This window comes from Dreissena polymorpha, chromosome 8, assembly GCF_020536995.1.
Source record: "Dreissena polymorpha isolate Duluth1 chromosome 8, UMN_Dpol_1.0, whole genome shotgun sequence".
NCBI lineage: Eukaryota > Metazoa > Mollusca > Bivalvia > Myida > Dreissenidae > Dreissena > Dreissena polymorpha.
This window is the reverse complement of record NC_068362.1, coordinates 92,167,236-92,188,330: the sequence shown is the minus strand read 5'-3', so window position 1 is coordinate 92,188,330 and position 21,095 is coordinate 92,167,236. Positions and strand designations below refer to the sequence as shown.

The window sequence follows — 21,095 nt, the reverse complement described above, 5'->3', positions numbered from 1 at the left end:
ACCGTCTTTGTGTTCATTTTAACTCTCAACAACTCCTCAACTGTTTTTACACCAACAAAAACAAAAGGACAAAAGAAGTCTATGGCTGCTTTACTCGAATTATTTTTCTCTAATGTTAATAATCATATTTTGTTTTCTTCTTATATACACAGATTAAACTGAATTGTGAATTGTCAGGCGCTGTATTGGGGTAGTGTCAAACTGTTATGAATAACAACACGTTGTTTTTATTACAATAACACAAGACAAGATGGGTACCACTTTTACTGTTTGTTGCGATGTTTTTTTAAGCATGTATCCATGCGCAGTTTGTTACTTGTCAATTGTCGCGGCTTAATTGGAGTAGGGTCAAACTGTCATGCATAGCACCTCGTGGTTTTTAGCTTAATTGGAGTAGGGTCAAACTGTCATGCATAGCACCTCGTTGTTTTTATTTCAATTACACCCAATTACACTAGACAGGATGGGTATCACTTATTGGACTGTTTGTTGCGATTTTGGTATATTGCACATTCGGATTATCCCGATATTTATGAACTAAACATTAAATGTAAAAGACTCATTAATGACGTAGAGTTAATTTTACAAAACAATTGTTTTGTAAACCGTTTCAAACAAATACAAAAATAAACACATTTTCAACATTTATTTCATTATAATACAACTATCGATAGCAATAAGCGACCACTATCTTGAAGACCACCATGGTGTGAATGCCTGATGAAATCAATAATTAGCCGATAAGTCGCTGATAAGGTGTCATAAACAACACTGGTACACACGATAAGTAGAATCGGATTGTTAATTGGGGGCAATAAAGGGATTAGCGGGGGTAGGTGTTAGCGAAACAGAGCTTGAATAGCGAATTTTATTGGGAACCTATAAACCTTACATCGTTTTTTACGAATGTCGGGACAAATAGTCTCATATCGGGACGGCAGGACAAAGGGCCCAAAAGCGGGACTGTCCCGCCGAGATCGGGACGTATGGCATGTATGATTAACAACAAACTAACACATAAATGTCCCTATCTTTAAATGTCCAAATTTTAACATATCCGAAATATAGTACATCGAGCGAACGATATACTTTTTATTTCAGAAATGGTTGGTGTCTTAATCAAATTATATCCTTCCCAGAACATTATAATAATGAAACATAAATGCTCACAAGTACCTGTTGAAACAAGTTTCTATTTGTTTTTGTGGAGAAATTAAATGCTTTTGCCAGCCACACGGTTTTGATAAAAGAAATAGCGGCCCTAATCATCATTATAATTATTGATCGTCGTGACAGTTTGTCCCCGTGTTACTTAATTTATTGCTCAATATCATAAAGGAGCCGTTAATCCGATAATAACCCCCATAAAACTTGACAATAGCAGTAAAAACACAGTTTGTAACACTTACACGCTTCAGTGATTGCAATCTGCACTGTAGGTCGCTTACATTGTTGTAAATCAATATTTACAACTGACAGACGCTGGCCGCTAATGCTCGGTCGCGTGCTTTCGATTCACAGTACATTTTCGGATAGGATTTTACCAATTTTTTTTAATTCGCCACTTTTAAAAAATTGAAGACACTTTCAAAAATTTAGCGCCATTTGGCGCCAATGGCGATCGACAGCGAAACCCCTGATCGTACATTTGGGCCCTGCTCTTGGAAAAAGGGGGCTTAATGCATATATGCGTAAAATGTCGTCCCAGATTAGCGTGTGCACTCTGCACAGGCTTATCAGGGATGACACTTTCCACCTCCTTTTTTTAGCTCACCTGATTGCTTAGGTAAACTTTTGTGACCGGTCTTTGTTCGTCGTCCGTCCGTCCGTCGTCCGTTCGTCAACATTTGTTCGTAAACACTATAGAGGCCACATTTATTGTCCGATCTTCATGAAACTTGGTCAGAAGATTTGTCCCAATGATATCTCGATCGAGTTTGAAACTGGGTCATGCTGGGTCAAAAACTAGGTCACTCGGTCAAAAAAAAGAAAAGAAAAACCTTGTAAACACTGTAGAAGTCACATTTCATGCCTAATCTTCATGTAACTTTGTCCAAATGTTTGCCTTAATGATATGTTAGTTGAGTTCAAAAGTGGTTCTGGTCCTCTGAAAAACATGGCCGCCAGTGGACGGGGCAGTTTTCTTTATTTGGCTATAGAGAAACCTTGTAACACTCTAGAAGTCACAATTTTTGCCCAATCATCATTTAAGTTGGTCAAAACATTGGTTTTATTGATATCTCAGACAAGTTTGAAAATGGTCCAGATCGGTGAAAAAACATGGCCTCCAGTAGGTGGGGCATTTTTTTTCTCTATATGTACACAGTGAAACATGTGAACACTCTAGAAGTCACATTTTTGGCCCAATTTTCATGAAATTTGGTCAAAATGTTTGCCTTAATGATATGTTGGTTGAGTTCAAAAGTGGGGTCGGTTTGTTGAATAACATGGCCGCCAGTGGGCGGTGCAGTTTTCCTTATTTGGCTATAGAAAAACCTTGTAAACACTCTAGAAGTCACAATTTTTGCCCAATCATCATGAAAGTTGGTCAAAACATTGGTTTTATTGATATCTCGGACGAGATTGAAAATGGTCCAGATCGGTGAAAAAACTTGGACACCAGTGTGCGGGGCATTTTTCTCTATATGTATGTAGTGAAAACATGTGAACACTCTAGAAGTCACATTTTTGGCCCAATTTTCATGAAATTTGGTCAGAACATTTGTTTCTTTGATACAAGAGTTGAGTTCGACAATGGTTCCGGTCAGTTGAATAACATGGCTGCCGGGGGGGGGGGGGGGGTTGGGGGGGCAGTTTTCTTATATTTATATGGTAAAAAAAGCTTGTGAACACTCTGAAAGTCACATTATTTGCCCAATCATCATGAAACTTGGTGAAAAGATTGGTTTTATATATATCTCAGATAAGTTCGCAAATGGTCCCGATCGGTCAAAAAAACATGGCCGCCAGGGGGGTGGGGCAGTTTTCCTTATGTGACTAGAGAGAAACCTGGTGATTGAACACTATAGAAGTCACATTTTTTGCCTAATCACCGTGAAACTTAGTCAATACATTGGTTTTATTGATTTCTCGGACAATTTGAAAAATGGCTCAGATCGGTGAAACACACTTTTTAGCTCACCTGATTGCTCAGGTGAGGTTTTAGGATTGGTCTTTGTCCGCCCTCGGTCCGTCCACATTTGGTTTGTAAACACTCTAGCATTCACATTTCTCAAGAATTTTTTATCAAAGTTTCTGAAAGATCTCAGTAAAGTTTGATAATGAGCAAAATCACATAATAAATGCCATAATTATTGCCCTTAGATTGTCCAAATTTTCATAATATACAAAATCCTTGTAAACACTAGAGGTCACAATTTTGTTTCAGATTTTATGAATCTTGGTCACAGGGGGGTCAACTCAAAATATAGGTAACCAGGTCAAATCTTACAAAAATAAAAACACTCCATGTGCCAGAGTTTTGGTTCAATAATGATGAAACTTGACCAGGATGTTTGTCTGGACAATATCTAGGTAAAGTTTGACATTTGGTAAAGATGGAATGAACTGACTTCTCTCAGGTGAGCAAACTAGGGCCATCTTGGCCCTCTTGTTTTAAGAAGTCTAATATTCTTTATGAAAGCCAATGTAGGAGCAAAGTGTCATTCCTGATTATTCTGCAGCTCTGATAATAATAGTTGTAATATTGACCATTATTGGTAATATTATAAATGTGTATTTATGTATATTTAATAAATAAACTACCCTTGTTATTCCGACTCAGATCCCTTTTTACGATCCACCAAAAAAATTTGGTGGGAGCATATAGTCGCCGCTTCGTCTGTCCGTCCGTGTGTCCGTCCGTCCGTGCACAATTTTTGTCCGGGCTATTTCTCAGCAATTAATGACTGGAATTCAATGAAATTTTATGGGAAGCTTCACTACCAAGAGGAGATGTGCATATTATCAGCAGGTTCTGGTAGGATGATTTTTCACAGAGTTATGGCCCTTTGAAATTTTGCATTAACTGTACATATAGTGTAATTCTTGTCCGGGCTATTTTTCAGCAACTAATGACCGGAATTCAATGAAACTTTATGGAAAGCTTCACTAACAAGAGGAGATGTGCATATTATCAGCGGGTTCTGGTTGGATGATTTTTCACAGGGTTATGGCCCTTTGAAATTTTCTATAAAAAAGTTATTGTCCCCCCAACTACTGTGCCCTCAAGACGTTTCCTTTTATCTGAATATATAGTGCAATATTGTGACAAGAAAAACCTTTGGGGAGCATCACCAGTCTCCGACGGTTTCTTGTTTGTTTCATTTACTGCTTCATTTGTATTGCCCCACTACCCTCCAAAAAAGTAAAATTACAAAATGATAATTAATGTACAAAGTATTGTTTTATTAGTGAAATTTTCTTTACCTTAACCTACATTCATGTCAAATAAAATAGTACTGACAAAAGATAATGGTAAAACAAACTGCATTCTTTGTGTACGTAATCAAATACTCACTGTGATGTTTGTATACCTATTTTAATATGTTCATTTGAGTAAGTAATGTTCAATCTAACACATCTTATGGTATATACTGCTTCATTGCATTTTTATTTGACAATAAGCTTTTAATACTGTAGTTAAATACATATTCTGTTTGGTTGGTATTATCTTTAATTGTTTAGTGAAATATAAATCAAGTTGTGCCTTGCTCCGGAAAAGGTGAGCTTATTCATGTGCGTAAAGCATTGTCCCAAATTAGCATGGATACACTGCATTAAGCCCCATTTTCTTATAGGGGGACTTTTTTATTTAATTTATTTGTATGCCACCAAATAACGGATAGGTTAGTCTTTGTAGGAATCATATTGTTTTCGCTAGTCAATTCATATATAAGTCTATCCTGTGACTTGGGTGGTGTAGACAATCTCAACTTTCGCAATTACTTCATGGACTTTGTCATTGCACAAACGCTAGCTTGTATACCCAACGTGTAAGAATCAAATAGCAATTGTTATGGTGAAGCTCATACTTAGAGGCCAAGGTCAAAGTACATTGTAAAGCTTATTTTTTGTGCATTAAAGGATTAAGAAACAACTTTGCACAAATGTTACCCTTTATGAGCAGATATTGTATAATTGCCCCAGTTGCCCCAGAGCATGGAGGGACAAGTTAGAGGAGAAAAAGATATCTTAGTACAAAGAAAAGTGATGTGAATATATAATCATCAAAGCTAGTGTAAATCAGCCTCAATCCTGGAAAATAGGGTTAAATGAATGTACAGTCCTCAAGGTTGTATCAGGGCGACACTTTCCCCTGGAAAATAGGGTTCAATGAATGTACAGTCCTCAAGGTCGTATCAGGGCGACACTTTCCCCTGGAAAATAGGGTTCAATGAATGTACAGTCCTCAAGGTCGTATCAGGGCGACACTTTCCCCTGGAAAATAGGGTTCAATGAATGTACAGTCCTCAAGGTTGTATCAGGGCGACACTTTCCCCTGGAAAATAGGGTTCAATGAATGTACAGTCCTCAAGGTCGTATCAGGGCGACACTTTCCCCTGGAAAATAGGGTTCAATGAATGTACAGTCCTCAAGGTCGTATCAGGGCGACACTTTCCCCTGGAAAATAGGGTTCAATGAATGTACAGTCCTCAAGGTAGTATCAGGGCGACACTTTCCCCTGGAAAATAGGGTTCAATGAATGTACAGTCCTCAAGGTCGTATCAGGGCGACACTTTCCCCTGGAAAATAGGGTTAAATGAATGTACAGTCCTCAAGGTCGTATCAGGGCGACACTTTCCCCTGGAAAATAGGGTTAAATGAATGTACAGTCCTCAAGGTCGTATCAGGGCGACACTTTCCCCTGGAAAATAGGGTTCAATGAACGTACAGTCCTCAAGGTCGTATCAGGACAACACTTTCCCCTGGAAAATAGGGTTCAATGAATGTACAGTCCTCAAGGTCGTATCAGGGCTACACTTTCCCCTGGAAAATAGGGTTCAATGAATGTACAGTCCTCAAGGTTGTATCAGGGCGACACTTTCCCCTGGAAAATAGGGTTAAATGAGTGTACAGTCCTCAAGGTTGTATCAGGGCAACACTTTCCCCTGGAAAATAGGGTTAAATGAATGTACAGTCCTCAAGGTCGTATCAGGGCGACACTTTCCCCTGGAAAATAGAGTTCAATGAATGTACAGTCCTCAAGGTCGTATCAGGGCGACACTTTCCCCTGGAAAATAGGGTTCAATGAATGTACAGTCCTCAAGGTCGTATCAGGACAACACTTTCCCCTGGAAAATAGGGTTCAATGAATGTACAGTCCTCAAGGTCGTATCAGGGCTACACTTTCCCCTGGAAAATAGGGTTCAATGAATGTACAGTCCTCAAGGTCGTATCAGGGCGACACTTTCCCCTGGAAAGTAGGGTTCAATGAATGTACAGTCCTGAAGGTCGTATCAGGGCGAAACTTTCCCCTGGAAAATACGGTTCAATGAATGTACAGTTCTCAAGGTCGTATCAGGGCGACACATTCCCCTGGAAAATAGGGTTAAATGAATGTACAGTCCATAAGGTCGTATCAGGGCGACACTTTCCCCTGGAAAATAGGGTTAAATGAATGTACAGACCTCAAGGTCGTATCAGGGCGACACTTTCCCCCTGAACTCGATTTTTGCTAAGAAGAGACTTCTTTTAAGAGAAAAATACCGTAAAAGGGGATAGTGTTGTCCCAGATTAGCTTTTGAGGACTTCACAGGATAATGAGACGACATTAAACACAAATGCATAAAGCCCAGTTTTTGCAGAATGTGGTTCAAATGTATACTACATATTGCGGACCTCTTTGGTTCACACAACCAGGAGCTCAGTTGGAAGAGCACTAGACTACACATCCAATTATTTCTTGTTTCATTTTTGGCCTTGACACATAGCTTAACTTGTAATTGATTATGAAAATTTAGCCTCGCTCTTGATAAACCAGCCTTAATGCATGTGCATAAATTGTCATCTCAAATTTGCCTGTGTGGACTGCACAGGCTAATCAGGGACAACACTATATGACATGCATTTTGCCCAGTATTCCCAGGGGCTCAATTATTTCCATGTTCATTCTGCCTGTATATCTGTTACAAGTAGGGAAGTTGTCACTTACATGCCTTACAAGTATGTGTGCTGAGTACTGGTAAACCAGCTCACCCTTTAAAAGTTTAAGTAGGTCAACTAACTGCCATGATGTGACTGAAATACTGTTGCAAACAGCTTACAATTCATAATAAAAGAAAACAAACAATTCCCTCTAGCGTGCCCTGAAGAACAGTCTTTCACAGAGAGTTGTGACTGGTGACGTGTTCAAACCAAGCCAACTTTCGTCGTTTGTATAGTCGCCAGTAGGGGCTCTTGTGGACTAACAAGTGTTGCAGTAATGTTCCAGACGTACTCGTTGGTTTTGTGCTCTGTATAGGAGATGCAAAGCAGTCTTCTGAGATATTTATGTTCAAATGCCTGTATCCTGCGTTCTGTGTCCTGGTTAAGTGTCCAGGTCTCGCAGCCATAGAGTTGGATGGAGACTACGAGGGACTTGTATAGCCTGTACTTGGTGGGGAAGCCAATGGAACTGCTTGTTCACAACCTTCTCCATCTGGCCATTGCTGAGGTCGCCATGGCAATTGTTATTTGGACCTCAGGGGTACTTGTACCATCCTTGGACAGTGTTGCGCCCAAGTACTTGAAGCTGGTCACTGCTTCTAGCTTTTCCCAATTCGTGGTGATGTCTGCACTGGTGTTGGTCGTGCCGTTCACCATGATCTTTGACTTCTCCGTGCTGACCTCCATCCTGTATGCTCTTGGTCTTTCATAGAGTCTTTTGGTGACATCTTGAAATTCACTGCTGGTGCCACCCATGAGGTCAATGTCATCAGCAAATCTCAAGTTGGAGATGGGTCTTCCACTGATGGAGATATAGCTGTGGTGGTCATGGAGAGTTTCCTGCATTATCTTCTCAAGGAAAAGGTTGAACAGGAGGAGAGAGAGCAGACATCCCTGACAGACGCCCACTGATGTCCTGAAAAAGTCCCCAAGCTGTCAGTTGAGAAGTTCTGCACTGGTGGCGTTTCCGTAGAGTTTTTAATGATTTGCACCAGCTCTTTGTCTATGTTAAACTCTCTCATAACATACCATAGGCCATCATGCCACACGTGGTCGAAAGCTTTCTTTAAGTCAATGAAGTTGTGGAAGATGTCATGTTGGTGTTGCAGGTGTTTCTCAATGATGATCCTGCAGTTGAAGATCTATCCCACTGTGATCTGCCCAGCTCTGAATCCAGCTTGCTCTTCGGCCAGTAGTTCTTCTGCCTTACTTTTCAATTGATTAAGGATGATGCTTAGCATGACTTTGCTGGGATGACTGATTAGACTGATGGTGCGGTAATTCTCGCACAACTTGAGGTTGCCCTTTTTTAGTTAGGGTATGACCAGTGACTGAGTCCACTCATTGGACCACTTCTTCTCCTCCCAGATCTGCAGACATTCCCGAAGTATGGGCGGATTTTTTCGTCGTTCGCCTTTGGTCTTGGGTTGTTCTGAAGCAGATAGTTGTAGAGGTCACTGCAGTAATCACCCCATCTGTTTAGGACAGGGGCACTCACGGTAAGGAGATTGTGAGTGTCTGATATAGCACTGGCTTTGGCTGGACTGGTCTTCCGGAGGGTCTTGAGGCTGCTGTATTGACAAAGACCAGTCAATACTTTACACACATGCATAAAGCCCAATTTTCCCAAAATGAGGCATTTATACAAATTAAACTATGGTTCATACAGATTGAGGCCAAGGAAGAACGGAACCTATTACAGACTGAGTTAGACAACAAACTGGCGGAGTACGACTGGAAACTGAAAGCTATTGATGACATCATTGCTACGGCAAAGGGTAACTATAATAATATAGCCTGGGTCTGGAAAAAACAGGTTTAATGCATATGCATTACGTGTTTTCTTAGATAGGCCTGTGCGGACTACACAGGTTAATGTGGGATGACATTTTATGCACATGCATTAAGCCCAGTTTTCCCAGAACAAGGCTCATATTTCATGCCTTGAAATTAAAACAATCTAGAGTAATTTGCCTTTAACAACATTGACAAAGCAGTGCAAGGGTATCAGTCATGTTTGTAACAAAGATTTCTGTATGCCTTTCATCAAAGACGTTGATCACCATATAGCTGTCACAATATCTGTCTTTGTGTCTGTGCGTGCCTTGACCATAAAAGAGATTGACAATTTCTGAATCAGCCATAATGTTTGTAGGTGTTGATGGATTTAAAAATAACTTGGCAAAATGTTTACTATCATTAGATGATATTTGCTTGCATCACCTGTTTCTCTACCTTAAAAATCCAGGTTACACTTAATGAGTTCAAGAGTCAAATTTGGATGATTCTGTCTCAGTCATAAGTTTTTCATGTACACTGCAACTCCAATATAACACGGATGATGGGGTTCTGGCCAGAAGACAGTGCAATAAACAGATTCACGTTATAAGTTCTAAGCTCATTCTCTCATAAATTATTGCAAGGTTGTGTTGCCTTTTGCCAATACATGCATATAAACTCTATCATATCGATAACTGTAGTATACATACCGCTTTTCTAATTTGCATATATATCCCATAATCCTATATAAATACTACGTCAATTTAAAATTCTGACCATTTGACAATAAATGTGCTTAAGAATTTCATAAACACAAATATTCGCTGTTTTTCAGTAGTGTAAAGTGTAAGATGCATTATGGAACAGCAGTTTTATGGGGCATGGTTCAGATTTAATTGTAACGTCGAATGGACAAGTGAGTTTAAATTTAGATTGAATTCAATAAGATACAAAGCAGAGTTTTATTGTGTCGTACCCAGTAATGCAAAAAAACGTTATTACCTGGGACTGAATATGGCGTGAAAATGAAAGTGAATTTCTGTTAACAATTAACCTGCGTTTGGATGGAACTTATCATCTTGATAACTTATTTAATTTCTCTTAGCTTGTTAGTGTTATGTTTTCAATTGCATTTTAGCATACAATATTTTATTATATTTAAATTCATATTGTCTACAAATAACAATGAAGTTAAACATGCATCCTAAAACTTGTCAAAGCTGTCAAAAGATCGATAGTACATACATAGTAACAGCAAAAGAGTGTGAAACACATTCTATTTTCACACCTGTAATGCACCAAACGATAGATAATCATACTTCAACTGTCAAATTCCCCAGTAATGGTTAGTCTCTAATCGGTTATATTTGAGCTATTATGCAATCAGCTTATTAGACGCCGCCATAATTGAATTTCAAGAAAACACTTTAGACCGAAATGGATGGTTCAAGAAAAAAAGGGAGCCAAGACCCACGCATGTCATATTGGAAACAGCTGTACAACGGAATGGGTTATATTGGATTTTAAAATATATGTGCCAAAATGTAAACCATCACAAGACGACTTATCACATGTAAGGCTACCCTTCTACCTATGGAAGGGAATGACCGCCAATAATATTCATCACCAGAAATGTTGCACTTGTTGAATATTCAGCTCATTTGTTTAACAGAGAATTTTTAAAATGCTTAAATTTTTTTACATTTTAATATCTGTTTTGTACAATTGTAAAATGTTGTTTGTTCCGATACACATGTGTAGACTTGTAACTTCAACAAGTTTAAATGTTTAAATACAAACATGTAACTTCTTAAACTACAGATCTGAAAATGAAGAAGTAACTTTTACGAACTGCAAATTTCTACTGTTAGCATGTAAACATGTCAACGTGTATCTTTACACATTGCAATGTTACAAGTTTACATCTGCACCAGCCACATATGTAAAGTCGGTTTTACAACAATTTATACGCTGAATAATATTGGCGGTTTTACCGCAGTGGACGCATCAAAATTATTTTTCGTCATAGCCAGGAACCAATGCTACTCTTACATGCCGGGAACCATTGTGACACGAAATTTTAATCGCGGATTTTAATGTTAGAGGTTAACATACAATGATACATGTTGTTTGGCTACATCCTGTAGACCGGTGTGGACACAGTGGTTTGGCGGTAACTCAACAGAAAGAAGAACTTAAATTAAGGTAGAAGAAGAAGAAGGTAAATGATGGTTAGAGTGTACGATGTTAAGCGTCGAATAAATATTTTAATTATCAAACACAACTAAAATTTGGTTATATCTTAGTTGGTCAAAATCAAAGTTTAGCATATCAAGGGCGACTTCGATCGCAAACCACAGTTTCCATGGTCTGACTAAACTGAGATCGAATTCACTTTGGTTCGACTAATCTGGTCTCATTGGATGAACTAGACAAAAACGGCCATTCCTCTGGACAAAGATGGCGGCATTTTGTAAGATGTGTGAACGCTAGTTTTATTTTTGTTGAAATTTGTTCATATGTCGTGCATCCAGCGAAAATTAAGCTGTCCATATGTCTTTATCGATGCTTTTATGCTATAGACACGTAATTTATGTAATATTAATATATGTTTGGTGACAAAATGCCCATTTAAGTAGATTAATTTGTTTATGTACTGCACCTATCTTGTTTCTGAGCGAGAAGCGTTAGAAATAAGGTTATGAAATAAACTCAAAATAATTATTGACTGTTCACTTATGCTTTTACAGCGCTTGCAGACTCCAGGCTGGTAATAGCTATCAAAACTTTGTATGATACTAAATTATCAGGATATGAAATATTATTGTTCAGTATAGTATATTACGGTTGCCTCAATTTAAAACCAATGTTGTTGTTTGTTTAATGTACGTAATATATATGTTTGGTTTGATATTCTGTCGGTCAATGAAGACAACCTTTGTTTTTTAACTCAAGGCGTGCTATCCCAACAGTTGCAAGTTTGACTGTTCAACATGTAAGAAAAGCAAGCTCTACACCTATTCACGGTCATCAGCCCCACCACATTCTAGTCTGTCTTGTTTGTTACACACCTGATAACCTGTCAGGAACTAGAGAGAGTACCGGTATGCATACTACCCTGTCTTAAGAGAAGATTATATGTGCTTCCTTGGTTATGTAATTAATATTTTTTATGAAAATCAGAGGATCACCAATAGCATTTTTCATGGAGTATTCACATAACTAAAAGTGATTGGGCGTGAACTTATTTTAACGCCAATCTCTAGTAGTACAGTTATTGTCAGTTACTGACTTAAGTTTGATCACTTAATTAATTTATACCGGTAATCAAGAATACCAGAATATTACTGGTAGGTTAAATAAACTGCTCATCAGCAACATAGCTTGATACATAGTTTGTATTATTATTAGTTGTAATGTACATTTAAAACTTTAAAATATGCTAATATGTTATTTCAGAGTTATTACAAGGCAGCCATGAATTGGACAGTGGGTCTGATCAATGAAAAGAACGGATACACATGCATCCCATGCTTGCATGTCCAGGATTTGAAATGAGTACATGGAGATCAACAAGTAAAATTCTCTTCGATCGAAGTTCCTTGTTGATCCAGCTTTTCCAAAGTCAATGTCCTTTACAATCACTCATCATCCACCTTCTGCAACTGTTGGGCTACTAGTATCCAAGAGGTCAAGGATCAAGGGCAAGCAAGCCGAAAACAATTTTTAGATTAACTCTTAGAAATGGGTACATAGTGTATGTTGTTTAAACTGACATAACATCATTATGAAATAAAAACTTGTCATAGCTGAAATCAATGATAGCTGACTATGCATTGGTATATATTTTATGAATTTGGCAGCATGATTTTATAGGATATATTTAACCCTGGCTATTGGTTTTGTACTGTCAGTAGATGACCTTATTATTTGAAATAATGCTTGAATTTATTTGTGTCAGTCACTGAGTGTGGAGGCGTGACCAAATGTGTTCCCTTATGGTACTGTCGTCATTACGTAATACTTGTGCTAATACATACTAATTTTATATATACAATTTATTAAAATTTAATACGCAAACAAAGCGCTGAAATATCAGTGTAAAAATACTTGTGAACTTCGAGTTCAAGTGACATGAGATGCATTTTAAAAAAATTAGTTTAAAGTGTGTAAGGTATTTTTTTATTGGAAACTTGTGATGAAATATGGCGATTCAATCGTTTTGTCATTACAATAAAGGATACAAAGGTCATGGGATCATAGGTCACTCAGAACCAGAATAATTTGTGAAAACAATGTCCTGCAAATAACTGCATAAACATTGTGCTATGTATTTTCCAGATTTTTCATCAAGAGTCAATAACATGAACATGAATTGTTGACTGTTTTAGGTATTATCTGCCAAAGTCAATGTTGAGTGCAAGCTGCACATCATAATTATGATATTGGTTCTTATTTCATGAACAATGAAATCAAATCACAATGCTCTATAATCTGTATATTATGTAACCTTTTCCATTGTTTGTCAGTCTTTAACAACCATTAATTGTAATAGTCTTACATATAGATAATACATGTGTTGTTTATTGATATAGAAACAATTGATGGAACTTGGAAATAATTTGATATGAAACAATTTGAAAATTGGGAACCTTGATTTTGAATTGTATCATAGTTTTGTTCCATGAATATAGAGTATTATGTTTTGTGTTCATTATGTTATGGATTTTGTTGTTGTTCTGGTTTAAAATATATAAATAAATCACATGAAGAAAAGAGAATCTAGTTGTTAAAATTTTATTTATTAGTACATAATTCTATAACACAGCAAAACATAACTGCAAGAATGTTGAGTGAACATATTATTAAAATAAAAGTTTTTTTCAACCCAGTATAATAAAATATGCATCATTTAAAAACGACAAATCATAAATTATTACATGTAACTGTATCATGAATCAGAAGTTAAATAGCATTTAGACGGCTATGCTCTAATAAGTTGAGCCTTGCTCTGGGAAAATAGGGCTTAATGCATCTGTGTAAATTGTTTTACCAGATTGGCTGTTCAGTCCACACTAATCAGGAAGACACTTTGTGCTTTTATCGTATTTTTATATGAGCGAAGAGTTAGTTAAGGCAGAGAGTATCGCACCTGATAAGCCTGTGCGGACTACACAGCCTAATCTGGGACAACACTATGTACATGCATTAAAACCCCTTTTTACAGAGCGAGCCTCAAGTATTTATTAAATGATTAATTAAGTCTTCTTGCATTATAATATTTTTTTAAGAAACACTAATTCAACACTGAGTAAAACATGTTTTTTTAATAGCAGGCCCAGGTAAATTACTTGTACTTGAAGTAAAATTATTCAGGATATGTACATGAAGTTCCAAGCTTAAATAAACAGTGCTGGTCCCAGTTATCTCCCCCATCTGGGCTGCTGTGAAACCATGTTCTGCTAAACAGTTAAACTGTTCATATGAAATAACATATGCAGGCCTTCCCACAAGCCCGTGTCCACATGTGATCTGCACTGTGCATAGCCTGTTATCAGCTTCTCCCTCACTAATTGCTGTATTTTCAAAATAACCTAATGATTGTACAACAAAACCCACAAATCTTGTCAATAAATCATATTCAACACTGGCTGCAGTACTATTTGATAGTAAACGTGCAGCTGCAGAGGCTATGCATTCAAGTTCATGTCTTAGATCATGCAAAGATTGATATGTACAGGATTCCAGCAAACCAATAACCCTATTAAGTCTATTTCTAAAAGTTTCTACACATCCAGGATCCATTCTGGAGCACTGATTTGTAGGGGATAGCTTCGATCTGAAAAAATATTAAGGTAATTTTGAGGCAATATACATGTCTATTATCTGTCATATTGATAACAAATAAAGATTATAACAAAGCAACCACAGTTTAAAACTGCCTCGACAGCTCAGTGGTAGAGCGTTTGCCTCGAGTGCATGAGGTTGTGGGTTCAATCCATTGCCGCATCCTACCAAAGACCTACAGAAACGTACCAGTGGCTACCGTTAACGCTCACCACTATGCAGGAAAGCACTGGCTTCTTCTCAAAAATGAAATAAGACCCCCGTGGTGATGGATTCCAGGAATGAACTTGTTTCACAATCTACCTCAAATAAATTACTATAATCTAACCATAACAAATCATTATAATTATTACAATATATCACACAGACCCCAAACAGTCTTATTTCTTAAAATAAACATTGAAAAGGGGGTCTATACATGATTCCTCTTTGAAGTAATGTTCAACACAAAATCGCTGTCCTGTGATTCCTTGTACTCTCATGCAAGAGGAAAGCCCAGTCTATATTGTACGTCTTTGGTAAGAGAGAACAAATTTAAACTAGGTTAGATGCTGAAAATATATTATTGGGCATGAATATCCCATTAAATTGGAATGTAAATCCACAGGAACAACTTACACGTCGTCGGTGGAAGTTACTGCCGATAGCGATTGTGAGGAAGTTGACGATTTGGACGCACTAATGGCGTCAAAACAAATAGAGCAAACCGAAACCGGAAGCGTCGAGTTCCTGAGAGACTTAGAGGAGAGCTACGCTGAAAAAGTTCAATTCGGACTGGCGGTGAGCGAAAAACTTGGCGATCTTGTGAATAATGCCATTGATCGGCCTCTTCGTAATGACGCTTTCAAATTGTTGGAAGATAAACACCAAATCCCCAGCAATTGCACCCGAATGACGGTTCCTAAAGTTAACAGGGAACTGTGGCAGGCTTTCAGGACAGCCAGACCTGCTGATCTAGCTATGCAAGCATCCCAGAAATACATGGCATTGGCCATGGTTCCAATCATTAAAATTCTGGACATTTTTGTGAACAATGGGGATAAGGAGGAAGTGAAACAGCTGACAAAAGATTCTTTTCGCATCTTAGCTCAGGGAATGAACGCAAACACAAACAAAAGAAAGGATTTGATAAGACCCTCTATCCCTGCAAAATACAGGAAAGTGTGTGGAAATGATGTTCCGCCATCAGAATTTCTTTTTGGCGCAAATTTGGAGGAGCGAGTAGATGCCGTGGAAAAGGAAGAAAAGAGATCCAATAAACTCTCTGGACAGAAAAACACCACCACCAATGACAGGCCTTTTTTAGGCCAGCGGAGGCCACAGGGGCCTCATGGATACAACAAATTTCAACGCCATCAGAAGCCGTACCACAGAAATGTGCCGGCAAAGCCACAGGGGAAACCCATGCCGAAAGGGCAAATAAGGAGAAACTAACTGTAAGTACAATTATTAATGTACACAATACGCCAGAGAATTTTAATGGTGGCCAGATAGCAAAATACATTGACAATTGGCGTGATTTAACATCAGATGAGTGGATCTTACAGATAGTGCAAGGTTATCGAATAGAACTGAACAGTATCCCTAATCAAGCCTTTGTGCCAACACCGATATTATTCAATGACAGAGAAAGAGACATGATTAATTCTGAAATGCAAGCATTTTTAAGTAAACATATTATTGAAGAAGTTGAATACTCTCAGTATGAACAATTCTATTCAAACATTTTCATTAGACCAAAAAAGGATGAGTCTGTTCGTGTCATACTAAATTTAAAACAATTTAATGAAAACATAGACAAAATTCATTTTAAAATGGAAACACTTAAATCGGCTATAGCAATCATTCAACATAATGACTATTTTGCTTCTATAGACTTGAAAGACGCATTCTATAGTGTGTTAGTGCATCAGGATGATAGAAAATATCTCAGATTTATGTGGGAAGGAAAACACTATCAATTTCGTTCACTGCCACAAGGCTTATCATGTAGTCCTCGAGTGTTTACGAAATTACTGAAACCGACATTTGCATACTTGAGAAGTATGGGACATTCAAGTATTCCATATATCGATGACAGTTTATTGAGAGCAAAAACTAAAGAACAATGTCAAGTAAATGTTACAGAAACAATTCAATTACTAGACAAACTGGGCTTTACTGTCCACCCTATAAAATCAGTTTTTGATCCAGTTCAAATCATAGTTTTCTTGGGGTTTATCCTAAATTCAATTACCATGCGAGTTATGGTTACAGAAGAACGCCTTGAAAACCTAATCAAGTTAGGGACAACAATAATTTCTAGGCAAAAGGTTACAATACGTGAATTTGCACAGTTGATAGGTAAAATGGTAGCTTGTGAACCTGGAATGCAGTATGCACCTTTGTATTATAAAGATTTAGAACATGAAAAAGATCACCATCTGAAGCAGTGTAAAGGCAATTATGATGCACATATAGTGATTTCTGACAATAGCAGGGAAATGATTTCAGCATTTCTCAAGTATGGTAAAAACGCATATAAGCCCATTACACGAGAGGCTCCCGCGTTAACACTATATAGTGATTCTAGCAAAACAGGGTGGGGCGGGGTCAATGTTACCTATAACACACACACAAATGGGTTATGGTCTGAACAAGAAAAACTTGAACATATTAACGTACTAGAGCTCAAAGCAGCTTTATTAACTATAAAATCATTAACAGGAGTGATGCAAGATGCACACATTCAAATTTTTATGGACAATACAGTCGCAATATCATATGTTAATAAGTTTGGAGGCAAAATGCCAGCATTACACTCCATAGCCAAAGAACTTTGGTGTTGGGCTAAAGACAAACATTTGTGGATTAGTGCATCCCATGTTCCGGGGGTCGACAACAGCGCAGCTGATGATTTAAGTCGCAAAATGAATGATGATACTGAGTGGATGTTAAACCCAGTGTATTTTCAGGCTTTAACAGCTATAGTTGGGGTAATGGATATAGACATGTTTGCATCCAGAATAAACCGTCAACTGCCACAATATGTTTCATATACACCAGACGCACAGGCTATTGCCGTTGATGCCTTGTCATTATTGTGGACAGATACTAACAAAGTTTATTATTTGTTTCCTCCTTTTAGTATCATCAGCAGATGCATTCAAAAAATTGTGACAGACAAGGTGGAAACAGCAATTCTGATTGCTCCATTGTGGCCAACCCAGGTGTGGTTCAGCGTGTTGCTACAACAGACTTGTGCACAGTCTTACATCCTACCATCCAACAGAGTTGTACTAATGCCAACGGACCAGAACAGGATCCACCCAGTTCGGAAGCTGAAATTGGGAGCTTTTGTTTTATCCGGGAACACCTCCAGGGTGCAGGATTATCACAAAACACTATTACCATCATCTTGCAATCCTGGAGAAAATCCACCGTACTACAATATGGGACATATTTCAAAAAATGGGTGTTATTTTGTGACAGGCAGGAAATTAATCTGCTTACAGCATCTACCACATTAATTTTGGAATTCTTGACAGAGTTGTTTCACAATGGGTTGGGATATAGCACCATCAATACAGCTAAGTCATCATTATCTTCTTTTTACAATATTATTGATGGTAGAAATATTGGGATGGAACCATTAGTTCAAAGATTCATGAAAGGTGTTTTTACAAGCAAGCCGGCATTGCCGAAATATCATAAAGTTTGGCCAATCAAGGCCGTCCTTGATTATATTTCGGCGTTGCCAAATAATTCAGAATTGACCTTGTTACAATTATCAGAAAAACTAGCAACTCTGTTTATGATTCTATCTGGTCAAAGATGCCAAACTATTCCTTTGTTCAAGTTAGATGATTTACAAATAGAATCAGACTATGTATACTGTGTGATATCACAATTAGTGAAACAGTCAAAGCCGGGACTTCATGTTAAACCTTTCAAGATAGATAGATACCCTGTAAATAAAAAACAATGTTTAGTAACAACTTTAGTGCATTACATTCACCGTACTGAAAAATTGAGAAACACTGATCAGTTGTTTATTGCTACAGTGCAGCCGTTTAATTCTGCAACTAAGAGTACAGTGGCTAGATGGGTCAAGTCATTGTTGAAAAAAGCAGGGATAGACATAACCCATTTTGGTGCACACAGCTGTCGGGCAGCATCTACGTCGGCTGCGTCAGCAAAAGGTGTTCAAATTGACACTATTATGCAGGCTGCAGGATGGAGCTCAGCAAAAACTTTTTATCAGTTTTATAACAAAACTATTGATATGACATATGCTGGAGCATTATTGTCATAGATGGATTATGTTGTTATATTAATTATAATGTGTATTGATTCATGAAACAAATTGGGTGTATGTATATATATAAATATATAGTTAATAGTTGTTTATGAGTTGCATAATGATATTACTTGGAACAGTTATCAGTTAATAAGAACCTGATAATACAAAAATAATTCATGTATTATCAGTTCGGAATAATGAAGAATGCTGTCTAGCTCTAAAATCTCATGGAAAGTCTGTTCAGCTATCGGTTCAATAAAATTGGAAATTAATCGAGACTTGATGAAGATTGATTGTAATTTTATTGAACCGAAGCTGACACAGACTTTACATGCCCTCCCATATATTATATAACATCCCACCCATGGGCACCATTCTTCATTATTTATAGACTCTCTAAAGAATGACCTTCACCGACAACTTCCGTTCTCTCATGTAAAGTCTGTGTCAGCTTCGGTTCAATAAAATTACAATCAATCTTCATCAAGTCTCGATTAATTTCCAATTAAATTGGAATGTAAATCCACTACAAATTAGTTAAACGTAACCATGCTGAGTCTGGTCTGTGTTCAATAGATAATGGGGGCAGACTTCCATGTCAAATCAGAGGTTTAAACCTAAAACGGAAATGAAAAAAATACGTAAATTGCAGATGCATTGTTTACAGCACGCAGGTGGTTGAGAACCACTTATTGAGTAATCCAATGCGTCTAACACCCATCTGCATCCATGAATATAACAATGATGATAATGATATATTTTAATAAATCCTTACCTTTATCTAGAATCGTCCACAATAATAGAAGGGAGGCTACTACTAACGACAAATTGTACCCTAACACCAGTTGCATCGTAGTATGACAATGCGTTGTAAAATGATGAATTGTGATTCGTCGACTTATGTTGTGTACAATGGTATAGTGTAAACTTGTTAGATGCTGATGTGTAGCAGATTACTAATACGGATCGTACAACTTAAAAAATATTCAAGATGCTAATGTAGTTTTTCATTGACTACTTTCAGATAGATCTATTATCTTTTATTCATTATTATGATTTACAATATTAGGAATATTAAGATGTAGACTTTATATATGCGATATCTTCATTTTCAGATCTGTAGTTTATGAAATTACATGTGTGTATTTAAACATTTAAACCTGTTGAAGTTTAGCAAACGGTAAATTTACTTCAATAACAAAGTGCAATTCTACACATGCGTACTGTGCATTTGTAGAATCGGAACATACAGCATTTTACACTTAACACTTGTACAAAACAGATATTTAAAAGTTGTAATTAAGCATTTTAACAATTCTCTGTTTAACAAATAAGCTGAATATTCAACACATGCAACATTTCTGGTGATGAATAATATTGGCGGTCTTTCACTTCCATATCTACCTACCTCTAAGGTCAAGGTAGCATTTACAGGTTAAAGCTCACATTTGAAAACAAAAGTGTTAAAGTGGATATCTGGCTGTGTCCAATGGACATATATTCAGTACAGGCTGGAGTATGTTAAAAAGGTGCCATATTTAAGTTGCAACCATTATTTTGTTTGCCTGCAGAACTCCTGAATTGCAAATTTGCTTGAAATAATTTGTGTTGTCATCAGTTGAGTCTCATTCTGGGGAAAAGGGGCTTCATGCATGTTCTGAATGTATTGTCCCAGATAAGCCTGTGCAGTCCGCTATTATGAAATTATCGTTTTACAGCATGTCTATTCTTAACAGCAAAACAGTGTAGGCAGACAGTGTTGTCCCTGATGAGACTGTGCAGACTGCACAGGCTAATCTGTGATGACCCTTTAAGCACATGTATCAAGCCCATTTTTTCCACTGAGTGCAACTCAATTGATACCTTGTGTTTCAGATTTCTATATGAACCCAGGCACTCAGAAAGCCTCCAAGTGGAAGGAGCTGAAGAAGCGCGTGAAGAACAAGAGCAGTCACCATATCACTGGAACTGAGGTGCGACGCAAACTTGGAACACTGCCAGACTTCAGGCCATACTTTACATACTGTATTATTTTGGTGAG

General features: G+C 37.5%; 1 protein-coding gene across 3 annotated transcripts in view; it reads left to right on the top strand.

The window, feature by feature from the left end:
* LOC127841246 (inactive rhomboid protein 2-like) overlaps positions 1 to 21,095 on the top strand; it is an 85,080-nt gene that overhangs the window by 25,854 nt on the left and 38,131 nt on the right. For all 3 annotated transcript variants that reach the window (XM_052369911.1, XM_052369910.1, XM_052369909.1), the window contains 2 exons: positions 8,816 to 8,924; positions 20,930 to 21,090. In XM_052369911.1, coding sequence (XP_052225871.1) covers positions 8,816 to 8,924; positions 20,930 to 21,090 — 270 coding nt within the window. The remainder of the gene's footprint in view (positions 1 to 8,815; positions 8,925 to 20,929; positions 21,091 to 21,095) is intronic.